Source organism: Otolemur garnettii, unplaced genomic scaffold (assembly GCF_000181295.1).
Source record: "Otolemur garnettii isolate 467f Iridium unplaced genomic scaffold, OtoGar3 scaffold00018, whole genome shotgun sequence".
Lineage (NCBI taxonomy): Eukaryota > Metazoa > Chordata > Mammalia > Primates > Galagidae > Otolemur > Otolemur garnettii.
In genome coordinates, this window is record NW_003852413.1 from 23,087,504 (window position 1) to 23,102,427 (window position 14,924).

Sequence of the window (14,924 nt, forward strand, 5' to 3'; positions counted from 1 at the left end):
CAAACCGGAAAGACAAGTCTGGAAAGCTTTCATGTATCCCAGGGACCCTCCGTCTATTTCTGCTTTATCATTTCTCTCTTTCCAGCTCATTTGCTGGGTTCTGGGAGACTGTAAAGCGTTTTCTCTTCCAAATAAAAAGTGTTTCATTCCTTCAGCATGGGAAGGACAGCTCTGTGGCTTATTACTGTTCACAGAATATTCCTTTGATGACTAGAGTTTGAATTTGCATAAACCCTAAACACTAAAAGTGTGTTTAACTCCTCAAACACGAATCAACTAATGCATGAAAAATGTCATATATCATAGGAGATAGTTGTATGTATCTTTCTGAGAGGAAGTGGGGAATATCATTATATTTATTACATTCTTAATTATAAAAGTACTAGATTCTCCTTTTTTTAATTTGGCTCATTAAAGGGAAAACAGTCACTCATAATTCCATCTACCAACCATCCTTTGTCAATACTCAGGAGAACATCCCTCCATTTCTTTTTCTCTGATACTAGGTTTTCCAGAGAGTTATAACCACATTTACCTATGCAGACAGTGGTGCAATCTTTTCTTTTCATTTGTGTCCTCTAAGCATTTACAATTCTAATAAAAACTTAAGACTAAGGCTTCTCATGGCCATCATTTTAGTGGTTGCATCATATACCATAAGTTACATTGGTCAGTTATTGCACGTTTAGATTATATGAATAATTATTTTCACACATTAAAAAAGTAAGGTAGGGAACGCCCACTTCCAGAAAGATGACGTAGACATACATTTCCCCATTCCTCTTCATTAAGTATAGCTAAAACCCTGGAAATTATATAATAAAACAAAAAGAAGGACTAACCAGGGATCTTAAGAATCAAGGTGGCACTGTGATGTGTTCCCTGCATTTTCTTTTTATCTCATCAGTGGGAGTGAAGCAACCAACAACCCAGAAACATTAAAGGTTTCAGACAAAAAACAAACAAACCCCCAAAGATCTTGCTCACTCTAAAACCAGAAAAGGGGCAGGCTAGCAAGATAGGAAATCTTTAGGCAAAAAACCACTCAACTCAGCCAAACACCACAGGCAAAACCAAGCCCACCACAAGACACCAAGTGGTAAGTTCAGACTTCCATTTTTACCAGGCTGTTTTTCCATTTGTTTCTGTGATCTATGATTTCTTTCATCAGTAGAGATCTTTCACCTCCTTGGTGAAGTATATTCCTAGGAATTTCATTTTCTTTACAGCTATTATTAGTGGTATTGAGTTCTTGATTTGACTCTTAGTTTGATTGCATACATTAGCATATACAAATGCTACTGATGTGTGTATATCAATTTTGTAACCTGAGACTACCAAATGTATTTAACAGTTCCAAGAGTCCTTTGGAGAAGTCTTCAGGGTTTTCTAGATGAAAGTTCATATCATCGGCAAGCAGAGATAGTTTGACCACTTTTTTCTGATTTGGATGCCCTTTATTTCTTTCTCTTATCTGGGTGCTCTGGGTAGGACTTGACTAGAAGTGATGAAAGCAGTTATCATTGTTTCTAAAAATCTATTCATTTCCTATAGATTTTCTAGTTTGTGTGTGTGGACATTTTCATAGTAGTCTTGGCACTCAAAGCACATGATAAAAATACAGGTAGGTTTAAACAAAAATCAAGTTTAAGACCTAAAATTGTATACTACATCTTTTTTCATAGTTCTCTCCTGATTTAACAGTACAATGTAGGGGAAATAATCAAAATAAAACATTTCTCAGATAAATAAACCCATGACATACTGCCCAAACTCCATGACAGTAACTTGATGTACAAGTTTATATACATAGACTAGGAGCAATAGCCTGTACCATATAGCACAGGTATGTAGTAGGCTAGACCATCTAGGTTTGTGTAAGTGCATTCTGGATGTTTGCACGATGACTAAATCATCTAAGGAGGAATTTCTCAGAATCTACCCCCATTGTAAACAGACACATGACTGTGTGTATATATATGTATATGTGTGTGTGTACATATATATATGTATATGTAAAATGAGGAAAGAGAATATTTTTATCCAGTCTCTGGCTTGCCTTTTCACTTTCTTAGCTATTCATTCGATCCATGAAAGGCTTTATTGATGAAGCTTAATTTGATGAAACTATTAATTATAGAGTCACCCATATTCTAAGAAGTATTCACCTAGCTCAAGGTTATGAACATAATCCTCTGTTTGTTTCTAAAAACTTTATATGGTATGGAACCTTCACATTGAAGTTCTTAATCCATCTTGCATGAATTTTTATGTATCGTGTGAGGTAGAGATCAAGATGTAATATTTTTTGCTATATAATTATCTATTTGATTCAGGAACATTTATAGAAAAGGCTTTCCTTTTCTCCTGATGGCTTTGAGATCTTTGTCAAAAATCAGTTGAGCTCATACAAGTGACACCATTTCTAGAGTCTATATTCTCTCTCACTGGTCCATCTGCTGATCCTTATGCCACTATCACACTCTCTTAATTATAAGAACATTACGTGTTGTAACCTGTATGGATTTATACTACCACAAGCAATGAATGAGAGTACTGCACACAGCACAATGCTTTTATTACCAAACTTTGATTTTGTTTTTCAGTCTGATAGGTGGAAAAATGAAATGATATCTCAGTGTAGTTTAAATTTTTAGGCTGACAGTCAATACTTTCTCTCATTTTTTTTTTCTGAGACAGAGTCTCTCACTCTGCTGCCCAGGCTAGAAGGTTGTGGTGTCAGCCTAGCTCACAGCAACCTCAAACTCCTGGGTTCAAGGGATCCTCTGGCTCAGCCTCCGAAGTAGCTGAGACTATAGGTACCTGCCACAACACCCAGCTTATTTTTCTATTGTTAGTAGAGACTGGGGCCAGGGCGGGGGGGGGAGGGGGTTCATTCTTGCTCAGGCTGGTCTCAAACTCCTAAGTTTAAGCTATCCTCCCACCTCAGCCTCCCAGAGTGCTACGAATACAGGTGTAAGCCACTGCACCCAGCCACTTGTTCTCATTTTAAATGCCTTTTTGCATTTTCTTTCTGGTCATTGTCTGTGGTGTAATTATTAATATTCTTTCTCAATTTGTCATTTTGTCTTCCAGTTTTTTTTTTTTATTGAATGTGTCTACCAGTTTTATAGGCTGTGATTTTTATCCAAGCACAAGTTTAAAAAATTGTTATTTTATATAGTCAAATTTATCATTTTTTATAGTTTTTAATTTGGGGTCACTATTGGAAAGGACTTCTGACTACAAATTTATAAAATAATTGTGAGTAAAGTGCACACATAATTTGGACTTAAAATATACAAAAGCAAATTATGTAACCAAAATGTGCGCATCTCAGGTATTCTTTTAGCACATTTATTATTTCTTTTTTTTTTCACATTTGACTCTTTAATCCACTTGTAACTTGTGGCATGAGTGAGGTTTCGATATTCCCTTCCTTCCCCCTGAGTTATACAGAATTGTCCCCAAAGTACACATAATGGCCTACCTTTTCCCCCATTGACTTCAAATGCTATGTTTATCATATACTAAATCTCAATCTGTTCAGGAGTATCTATCTAGACTTCTTATTCCATTGGTCTGTCTGACTAGCCAGGTATCAATACCACACTATTTTAATTATTGATGCTTTAAAATAGATGTTAGTATCTGAAAGGACTATTTTGCAGGATTTTCCTGGCTATTCCAGTTTGTTTAAGTTTTCTCATACAACTTTCAGAATTATGTCATCTAGTTGGGAAAAAATTACCTATATGGAAAATAAGAGGATCTCATTAAATTTATTGAGCTTTAATTAAACTATGTAGAGACAGTTGACATTTTTCTAATGATGAATACTATTTTTTCTGTCCAAGAACATGATATAGCTTTCTGTGTATAATTCTCAAGTTCAGTATATTGTAATATTTTATTCATGTAGATCTTGTACCTTTCTAACTAATTTATTCCTACATTATTCCATTCTATAGTACCCAATGATGTCCATGTCCTAATCCCAGAACCTGGAAGATGTTAGGAGGGAAAATAAAAGGGAAAGAAAGGTTGCTAATTAGCTGACCTTAAAATAGAAAGATTACTTTAGATTATCTAGGTGGAACCAACATAATCCCTGGAGTCCTTGAATGTGGAAGAGGAAAGGGATTGTGAATGTGTATCTGTGCCAGATACAATGTCAGGAAGACTCCAGTGGCCCTTCCTGGTTTTGAAAATAGAAGAAGGTCACAAGACAAGGATGTAGACAGCTTCTAGAAGTTGGAAAAGGCTAGAAAGGGATTCTTCCCTAGAGTCTCTTTAAAAGATTAGGAACAAGTAACTTTCTTAAGAAAATGCCAAGTAAGTATTCCTCAGGAAAAAAACTTTCAACAGATCATATCTAAATGTCCAATATAAGCCGATATCATGAGAAGTTTCTAATCAAATAAATCCACATGCAATATAAATCCACTGAGCACCCAAAATGTTATAAAACATGAGTGGGCTTTGGCAAACCAAAAGGTAACCAGACTGTTTTCTAAGAAATTTCTTGTTAGCAATAAAACCCTATGTGGAAAGCTAAATCATGAATCTAGCAATTACCTTTTAAAAGAGGCTTACTTAACAATAAACATTTTAATCCATCTAACAATGTCCTAACATGAAATGGGAAAATCAGAAGATCAGAACAAAATAAAATCCTCATTTCTAAGTTCATCAATAATTATTAAACATTAGTAGTTTCTGTCTTCTAGAGAAGGATGGACCGATTGGTGTTCAAGCTCAATGCCAGGTGAGGGTGTTACCAAGAACTTAATAGACTTGATATACTCACACCTGCTTAATCACGGATGCTGTTAGAACTATGATGACAGTTCCTTTTGAACACAGAATGTGAAGCTCTGCATCCAATGACAAGTAGTAGTTGTGGTGGGTAATAACTTTGTAAGAGCCTAAATGCAGATTTTTATGGGGCAAGTAACTCTTCTCAGGCCAAGTAAAAAGGAGGCTAATGACATGTTCCTATGGGATGTGATATAACCATTAGAAAGCAAAACATCCCACCTGTTGTGACACCAACTAGAGGCTATATAAGCACTTCAAAGAGGAAAAAGCCAAGAGGCTTGGAATTTAGACTCTGGCTGAGGTTGCTTGAGCTTTTCATCCTGGCGACGACAGACCTTGAAACAAACTGAAGCCAGGCACACACTATGGATGCCAAGGGCAATACAACAACCATTTCTTCTCCAACCCCAGGCCAAAACTGCTCTAGGATTACAAATGTTAAAATCGCCTCATCTAGAAACAGCTGCCACTCCAAGAGTGGTCTCGGAGCCAAGAGCTGCCAACCACCTGGCCGCCTTCTGAGAATACCCCAGGAACAGGGCCGTCACCCCACTCCTTGCTTCTGTCGCATGCCCACCTACCTAATAAGCAACCTCAATGCCTATGCCTCTCCAGATGACTCTGACTGGTGTGGTAAAGGCATCAACAGTCATGAGAAGGAGACCATGCGAATGTTGAATGACCGCCTTGCGAAATACCTGGAAAAGGTGCAGATGCTGGAAAGAGAGAACGCAGAACTAGAGCGTAAAATCCAGGAAGAAGGTAACAAAGAGGTCCCAGTCCTATGTCCCAATTACCAATCCTACTATGCTACCATCGAGGAGCTGCAGCAGAAGGTAAGAGCCATAGGAACCTGTTTAATCAAGTTGTGAGTTCATGGTATTCAAGTCCTATTTTATTGCTAAACTCTAATATTCTTAGTTCATTTTATGTTGAAAAGTTTTTTTTTTAATAAGAGAAAGATTTGTTTACCATGTTCTCAAGGAGAATCACAGATTGATTATCCAATAACCCAATGGGATCCAGAAATTTATATCTCCTCATTTTAGAGGGAAGGTGAGATTAGGATTATAGGAAATCCTATTTAAGAGAAATAAAATATGCTGAAAAGTTTTTTAAGAACAGGAAAATGTCTCTTGGGTGAAACTGTCATCTTGAGGTTACATTCAGAGTTTTATAGTTTCTCCTTTTTCCAAAGATACACACTACCATTACAACCAGTTGCTACCATTTCTTTCATAAAAATAAGAAATCAGGGATCTGAGAAAATGAATTTTGTTCTAAATAAGTTCCTAAACAGTTACATTTTTATCCATTTTGCAACTACCACCACCTTTTTATCTTTTTATGCTTGTTTTATCATTCTCTAATTGTTTTGTTTCTATGCCAAACCTAAGGTTCTTGTTCAGACCTACACACAGGGTGACTGTAAAGTTTGTGTGCAATTGCCCTAGAACTTTATGGCTACCCTGTGTGTTGTTGCTCCATATCTGGATTTATTCATTCTATTTGTTCAACAAATATTTACTGAGCAGCAACTATAATGTGCCAAGTCTTCTAGGCTTGAGGAAAATCTTGGTGAACTTTATAAAGTCTGTGCCCTCATACAGTTTACTTTCTAGTAGATCATGCTTAGTTATGCAAATTTAGGATGGATTATATATCTTAACAGAAAAACATACCCAAAAGTTTCTATTTAAGTAAATGTGTTCTCATCTGTTAGAAAAAGAACAAGAACTCTGATTTTCTAAAGATTTCCAAACTTCCTGATCATAGCTATGAAGATTAATAGAAATTGAATTAGCCTTCCCCTCTCAATTGAAGCACACACAACTCCTCTTGGTTCTTAAAGAAGGAGATCCTGGTGTTTGTCTCATTTGTGTATACAATTTCTTAATTCTAGATCTTGTGTACCAAGGCTGAGAATTCCAGACTGGTCTCACAAATCGACAACACCAAACTGGCTGCAGATGACTTGAGAGCCAAGTAAGCCCACCTAATGCTGCCCCTAGTGACAGAACTCACCTGGAGTCTGACCGTGAACCTAGACCCTCCCAGTAATGACCTAGATATCTCAATAAGATATGCCCGCATCTACTAACCCTCCTGCCCCATACTTGGCACTAGCCCAGAAAAGACCTTCAAATTCAATAAGTGATTGAGATTAATAACCGTTCACATGTGTATACAGGTACCTAGAGTTTCTAACATATAAGCCCAAGAGCTGCACAATAGTTCAGGAAAACAGGTAGGGCTGATATATTATTGCCCCATTTGAGGTGAGAAAAGTGTGGTCTAATGAGCTTAAGTTACTCATCCAAAGGTATATAACTAAGATAAGGCAGAGCCAAAGCTTGAACCCAGGCTTTCTGACACTGAATCCAGATTGTGCATTTTTCACTTAAACCACATTGCGTCTAGGGACAGAGAAAGGAGGATAAATCCTCTCATCTCAAAGAATAGCAAGGTGGCATCACCCTGGCAAACTAGTTTAGTAGTAAGGATTAAGTTATGATATTTATCAAATGATTTTGCCTCTAAAGAGAGTAAAACTCTCAGTAGAAATACACTACATGAGATGCCCAGAGAAAAAGGCAGGAGGGAGTTCTGCTTGGCTTGGTTTGCACCATCTCTTTTTTAATGTCTTCCTTTTTGTGTCTGGTCTTTATAAAGTTATGAAGCAGAGGTGTCCCTACGGCAGCTGGTTGAGGCAGATGCCAACAGCCTGAAGCAGATCCTGAATGCACTAACCCTGGGCAAGGCTGACCTAGAGGCGCAAGTCCAGTCTCTGAAGGAGGAGCTCCTTTGCCTCAAGAACAACCACAAAGAGGTTAGAGAATGACCAAGAGAGTTAGCACAAGCTAAGCCTCTAAAAATAGCATCAGTTCCTTTGAGCTGTACTTGGCAGAGGGCATTCTCACTACATGCTAGTCTGGTTTGGGCCCTATGGCTACTATGTCTGGTTTAATGTTCTATTTTAAACCCATTAGCTACCACACACTATCTGGACCTACATGGGATAGGGAAGACCCATCCAGCTTTTTCATGAGAAGAAAGAAACCCAATGTTCCTATCCTCATAGGCCCTCCATCTGCATGGACATCCCAGTGGAGACTTCTGCCACCTCCTGTTGGTACAAGTCAACACTGGCACAAACCCACATTGGCATCATAGAGTCTATGGTCTCTCGTTATAAATCCACCTCTATACTGCATCACCCATTACCCCTCTCCAGAAATGATCTGATCTTGCTTACTCAATTTCTTTTAATTTTGTACAAATTCAAACACATAGTCTTATCTGAAATGGCCTTAAATCATTTTATGACATCTCAATAAGGAAGGATTTCTTTATTGTGGGCTATAGTTTAGACACAATAAGCTAAATTATTACTGTTAGACTTGAAACGAGAACACAAGGGGGTCATCTACCCACCGACTAACTTCATGTTCTTTTGCTCTCCACAGGAAATCAATTCCTTACAGTGCCAGCTTGGGGACCGACTTCACATCGAAGTGACTGCTGCCTCTTCTGTTGACCTAAACCAGGTTCTACAAGAAATGAGATGTCGATACGAGTCCATCATGGAGACAAACCGTAAAGATGTGGAACAGTGGTTCAACATGCAGGTGGGGAGAGTAGAAGAGTCCAAAACCACAAGTGGATGTTGCATTTCCAGGGCCCTTTCATCAAAGTCATGTTTTCTTCCCTTAATACTCATGGTCTTGAACTGTGTTTCAGATGGAAGAGCTAAATCAGCAGGTGGTGACCAGCGCTCAGCAGCAGCAAGGCTGCCAGACAGAGCTGGTAGAACTGAGGCGCAGTGTGAATGCTCTGGAGGTTGAACTGCAGGCCCAGCACCGAATGGTACCCAAAAGCTCACTGAGCCTCGCTCAGCAAAGATGGCAACAGCCCCTGACACCTGTGTGTTACAGTATCTCCCAAATCGTGTCTCTCAAAACCATAGTTCCTCTGCTTGTTAAAGGATCTATGGCCCTAAAAAGGGACTTTGTGGTCAAATAAGTCTGGAAAATGCTGGATTAAACAAAGGTTAACAGGGCATCTTCCTGTGAGCATTTCATATGCTGATATAATCCACCAATCTCCAAAAGGGGGATGAATACGTGATATTCAGCATGCCAAAACTTATTTGACTATGGACTCCTTTTTTTTTAATATAGCATCTAATGGTGATAATGATTCATTGAATATGCTTTGGGAAACACTAAGAATATCTTATTATATGCAAAGCATTTTTATAAGCTATCATATCCTATTTATAAAACAATCTTCTGAGGGAAGTGGCATGATTATTAACCAATTTTATAGATGAGGCTGTCAGAGCTAAGGTGGTTTTTTCCAAGCTAAATTCAAGATAAGTTTCATCTCACTTGTTTCATAAATGAAGACACAGAGATTCTGAGGAATTGAGTAACTCTCAGCTAGAGTCAGGGCCAGAATCCAGTGCATTGAGGCACCCGCTGCTACTTCATCGTACTGCCTCTCTGAGGTAGGAAATTACTTAAATGCTCTGCTAGGAAGGTTATTAGGAAGGGCAACATTAGGAAGACCTTTCCCCAAACCCGTTTTGTCACCAGCTACTCATGTGACCTTGGACAAATCATTGAATCTTTTAAACCTCACTTTTTTCATCTACTAAAATTTGGATAATCATGCAAATATTGGGTTATTAAAGCCTAAAATCCTACCATCACCCATAGACTTGCAGAATGCAAGGACAGAAAAGAACTTGATGTTGATAAAGTTTCAACTCATATTCTATATATAAAGGAATTGCTTCAGTGAGGGAACTACTTATGGTTAAATTCTGCTAAGATCCTTTTTAAGGTAGGAACACTCATTGAATGAGGTGCCATGGTAATGTGTTTTTAATGCCTGGGTATGCAATAAATTGAGATATGTTTTCTCTCCTAAGTAGGAGAATATGATGGGAGATTATCAGGTGATCAAGAAAGAAGAGAAGTAAATACTTAAAGGGAGGCCAAAAGAGAGGGGATAAAGGAATGGAAACTTTGGTAGTGTTGATAATGGTGCTTTTGGATTTATTTGGTTAGGTAGTAAATGGACTTAAAGACCCATTAGTGCTGACACAAAGAAAGCTTTGTTTAAAAATGATACAAATCCCACGTGACCTGGACTTCAAGGAGTCATGATGATAAATCCTACTTTCCTTCTCCATGGTAGAGGGATTCCCAGGAATGTATCCTGGTGGAGATTCAGGCCCACTACACCGCCCTCCTGACCCAGATCCAAGGTCTGATTGACAACCTGGAGGATCAGCTGGCCGGGGTCCGGACTGCCCTGGAGCGGCAAAACCACGAATATGAGAGTCTCCTGGATGTCAAGTCCCGGCTGGAGTGTGAGATCGCCACATACCGCAGCCTCCTGGAGAGCTGGGATGGCAAGTATGTAAAATGAACATGGCCTGTATGGCAAAGACACTTCAATTCACATGTGTATAGTGTGTACTGCCACTGGGAAGGAGTGGACAAGTCTTCTTGCCAGTGATGGGGAGCTTTGGGTAGATATGACCACATGCTCTCTCAGGACCCACCATTGTAACCTAGTCCAAATCTGAGGTGTTAGCTGAGCTGAGCTGTTTTGAAGAGTCCACACACCAAGTTAATTTCTTGTAGGTTGTTTAGATTCTTAGAGTTTCTTAAATTACCAAAGAGAAAATGGTTTCCCCACAGATGAACATTCCTGGCAGCCATTAGAGATATTCCCACACTGAAATAAACATCTGAATTTCATGACAGCGTCATGACATTGGACAGAAAAATCCTGGCTCCTTTGGAGAAGCATTGTGCTCAGGTTGAAACCCAAACCCTGTCTAACCCTAGTCCTGGATGCAATAGGTAGCATGCACATGTGTGTATTTTAGCATCTGTTTTTAAATACAATTTGTAATTTTTTAAAACGATAATGCTAACTGACCCATATGGAACTCACCTGGAGTCCAAGCTCTTTGAAGTAACTAATCCAAACTAACACCCTAAACACAGAGTTAGTGACAAAGCAAAGGAGACCTACTTCCCCAAATCATTGGTGAGCTCTGTTCACAATGTTCTCTCAGTTGGCAAGTTCACACGTTACACTAGTGCAGTGCTAATCAGTGCCACTATTTGGGAGCTGTGATAACATACAAAAGTGCCTCTGAGTATCAAACAAAGATTATGTTTATGAAAAGAGTCTTCACTGTGAACTGCTCTGATTCCCTGAAAACTATTTATAGACACCAGCAGGCACTTTGAAGTTTCCTGATGAACTTGCTGAGGACTCTTATAGACAGCGTTCAGGCCACCACTAGTAGAGTGACTCACTCCCCAGTGAGAAAAATAGCTCATTAATTTCTATTTCTCAGATAATGAGCCTCTCAACTTGTTCCTTATCACTGTTGATTCTGTGAGTTTCGTTTCCATAATATCCATTCTGTAAGTGAAAAACTAAAGTGCAGGAGGTCTAACTGACTTACCTGACATCACTGGTGGGTAAAGGACAGAGATGGGCTGCACCCTCGTCTTTGACTGTTGCTGCAGTACCCTTTCCATGATGTTGGGCATTACCTGGAGTGGAAATTTACAGAATCTAACATTTCTAAATCTAGGACACTGTTTTCCAATGGATCTGATCTGATCCTCCTCCTTCTACTAACTGTAGTATAAAGTGAGTGAATAAGAATTTGGAAGCACTTGATTTGAGCGATTGATAAATGTTGAAAAATTAGCCACTACCATTTTTCTCTATAATCATTGTTGTCTCCTTTGATCACAGCTCAAATTATGTTTCTTATTAGGCTTCTCTGTAACTCGTGTGCCACCAAATATGAGCTTTGCACTTGCATACCCTATAAGGCCAGAGCCATGGAATACGTAGCTCCTGTTTGCACGGCCTCGGCCCCCCCTGCTGTACGTGAGCCCTGCAGCATCTGCGGAGCCCTGTCCCGGATACTGGTTAAAATATGCACCATCACCAAGGAGATCCAGGATGGAAAGGTCATTTCTTCTCACGAGCACGTGCAGCCTTACTTCATCACCAGACCTGCCAAAGTCTAACATCCCAAGGTGATAAAAATGACCTACATTCATGAAAGAGAGGCCAATACATGTTCCTGCCAGAGGGGTTTAAGAACTTCCCAGTCCTGTAAGGTACTTAGTTTCTTACTACTACAGCGGGTCCCCGTTGCCAGGTAGCATATCTTTTGTTCTGTTCCTTCTCTAAGTCGCTGCTGCCAACATGATAATAAATTGCATTTCACTGGAAGGACATTTTGCATTTATCTGGGGGTTGGGGACTGATTGGCAAGCACCCAGGAGGATGGCCTACATTGCTTGACTCTACAGGTGATTGATGGGCAGGTTTCTCTGTTGTTTACTTATGATCCTCCTTAGAGCCAGTCTGACGAGTTTGGGATTGTTTTTGGCCATTGGCGCATGAAGGGGAAAAGTTACAACCTTCCCTTCTAAACTCCTTTGGGTACAGGAAGAAGGCTGTGTGGGGAGAAAGGTCTTTAATATTTAGTTTCCTTGAAGAGACACTCACCAGTCTAGAGCCTATTAAACCCTGCTGTCTTAACTATTGGTTGTCTATACTAACATACTTTGCCTTCTCTAAGATATTTTCAAAGATGTCCATGTTCTCCAAAACTTTGTGAACCATTAGCCTCTCCAAATATTGTCTCTCAGAATCAGATATAGTTGTGGGGAGTGAATGTGGAGCATTTTGAAGAAATAGCATGGGTCCTTTCATTAAATGTGTGCTATTTCTCTTTCTATTCTTCAGGGAATGGGAGTTTGTCCTGATTGTTTTGACAAGGGACATATAGCTGGAACTCTCGAGATACAACCCCTGCCTCACTTGCTCCCTGTGATGGGTGACAATGAAAAAATAGCTTAAATTCCTGCTGAGTCTACTCACCAGAGAGAAATGGACTTATCCACAAATATCACAAAAGAGCAATAGTGAATACTCCTGCCTGCCAGTGTTAGGCAGTCCTGATAGGAGAAGGCATTGTTTACGTGCCAGCGATTATCACAGCTTCTTAACTCGAGTTACAGTGTATGTAAGTCATTTCCTACAAAAAGCATTGGTCCTTTCTGTGGGTTTTAGTAAAAATTCACATTTAAACACAGAGTGGAGTCAAAAGTCCTGAGGTCCTAAACGTGCCTCCTCCCAGCTGTGACCCTGGGATAAAAAACATTTTGCCTTCATCAGATTTAACTTCCTTCTTTGTTAAATAAAGATCACTTATTCAAGCCTACTTCACAGGGTTGTTGTGAAGGTCAGATGAAATTGTTTATGAATAGTCTTTGGACACTAAAAAGTAACATTTGTGTAATACTTTTATGTAAGCTTTGCTTTTAGCTACAGATTTAGACCAAATTATGTCATTATTATCTCATCTTAAGATTCTTTCTCCATGAATTTAGGTATCCAGTCATGATCTTGGAGTTAGGGTTAAGGGGAAAAAGGGACTTCCTGTAATCAAGCCCACAATTCTACTCAATAAAGCATTTCCTAATTCTTAGGGTATGTATCAGATATCAGTCAACGCCTGATGCCCACATCAAAGACATATGCATTGTTTAAATCACAGTTCAGCAATTTACTTCCTGCAGACAAGTAGCAACTTACACTGGGCATGTGGAATGCAGAACTCCCAGAATGATCTCTTTTCTATCAATAATTTCTCATCCGAATGGGCAGAGTACCTCTGGTCAATATTTAACTGCAATGCATCTCAGATTATAGGATGAGGTGTGGAAGGAGTGTAGAACTTGGACTCAGAAAACTTGGGGGAAGAGTCTTAACCCAGTCTAGGTGTGTGACCTTGAGTAAAAGGACATGACAACACAGGTCACACCTACCATTCGGCTGGAAGGATTAAAAGGGATAATGATGACGAAAGGATCTTGTAAATTACCAGGTGCTTTGCAGAAGAGAGTTCTTATTCCCTAACTCGAAAACCAAACGTATGGCATTTCCATCCATGCCTTCTTCCCTCCCATCTGGTTCAGTGCTAGGCCTGGGTGGACCTTGATCCGCACCATCAACACAAAAATCTGCTCTGAGCTTATGATCCAACAACACTGAGGCTTATGAACCTCACTGGACTCAAGCTACCCAAGGGCTGGTACAGAAATGCCATTCTCAATTTACCCTAGAAATAAGACAACTTCCTCCCCCTCAAAGTATCCTCCATGTCTTATAAAAAGTAAATAAATAAACAAGAAGTTATGATAAACAGCACAGTAAAGAGGGGATTCAGCCAAAGGCCTATACTTCTGTTAAGTGTCTTCTGCGTGTAAGAGAATGTAAAACCATCTGCTAGTCCTTGAATGCAGGTGAGCAAATCTTTTAAAGGTAATAAGAGAAAAAAAAATTTTTTTAAAGAGGGGAAGAAAAGAAAAAAAAAGGAAAAAAGGGGAGGGAAATAAATAAATAAATAAATAAATAAAGGGAATAAGAGGCCTGGATTTTTACTAGGAAGCTAAATAAGTATCTTCTATAGCCACAGGAGGCAGTTCAGAGTTTTATTACCTGCTTTACAATTGACAAGTATATTTGGCTCAAAGATCTGGATGACTTGGTGACTTTCTGAGTCTCTTTTAGATTCTGACATAGCTTAGCAGCTGACCACACTCACAGACAATTCCTCCTTTAAATATCTATTTGCCTGTTTATAAAATGAGATTTTCGATAATAATAATTTAATAAGTATCAATTCAGTCCTCACAACGTCACCATGAAGTAGATACTATTAATAGGCCCACAAAACAGATGAGGAAACTGCAGGAAAAGAAAAGTTAAATGACTTTATCTGACGCCACATGATCATGAGATTGCATTTAAGTATTTTGATTTCCTTGGGAAGGTGAATATAGCACCCGACACACTGTACAATCAGTCTCCAAGAGTAAAAATAACCCACAATAGCACACCTTGTTTTCCAACTCTTCAAAGCATCCTTCTCCAGTTGGCTCATCACTACTTCCAGTGAGAAACCATCCGAGGAGTCTTTGTGCCATTGGCACAGATTGGTGTCTCTGTCCAGAAATGCAGAGACTACATGAATTTTAAAA

The 14,924-nt window shown here is 39.2% G+C and overlaps 1 protein-coding gene across 1 annotated transcript; it reads left to right on the forward strand.

The window, feature by feature from the left end:
* The first annotated feature begins 5,186 nt into the window (after window positions 1-5,186).
* On the forward strand, window positions 5,187-11,897 carry KRT39 (keratin 39). Its single transcript, XM_003786377.2, has 7 exons — window positions 5,187-5,657; window positions 6,725-6,807; window positions 7,495-7,651; window positions 8,289-8,450; window positions 8,563-8,688; window positions 10,027-10,247; window positions 11,639-11,897. The coding sequence occupies exons 1-7, from the start codon at window positions 5,187-5,189 to the stop codon at window positions 11,895-11,897; spliced, it is 1,479 nt and encodes a 492-aa protein (XP_003786425.1).
* The last annotated feature ends 3,027 nt before the right edge of the window (window positions 11,898-14,924 follow it).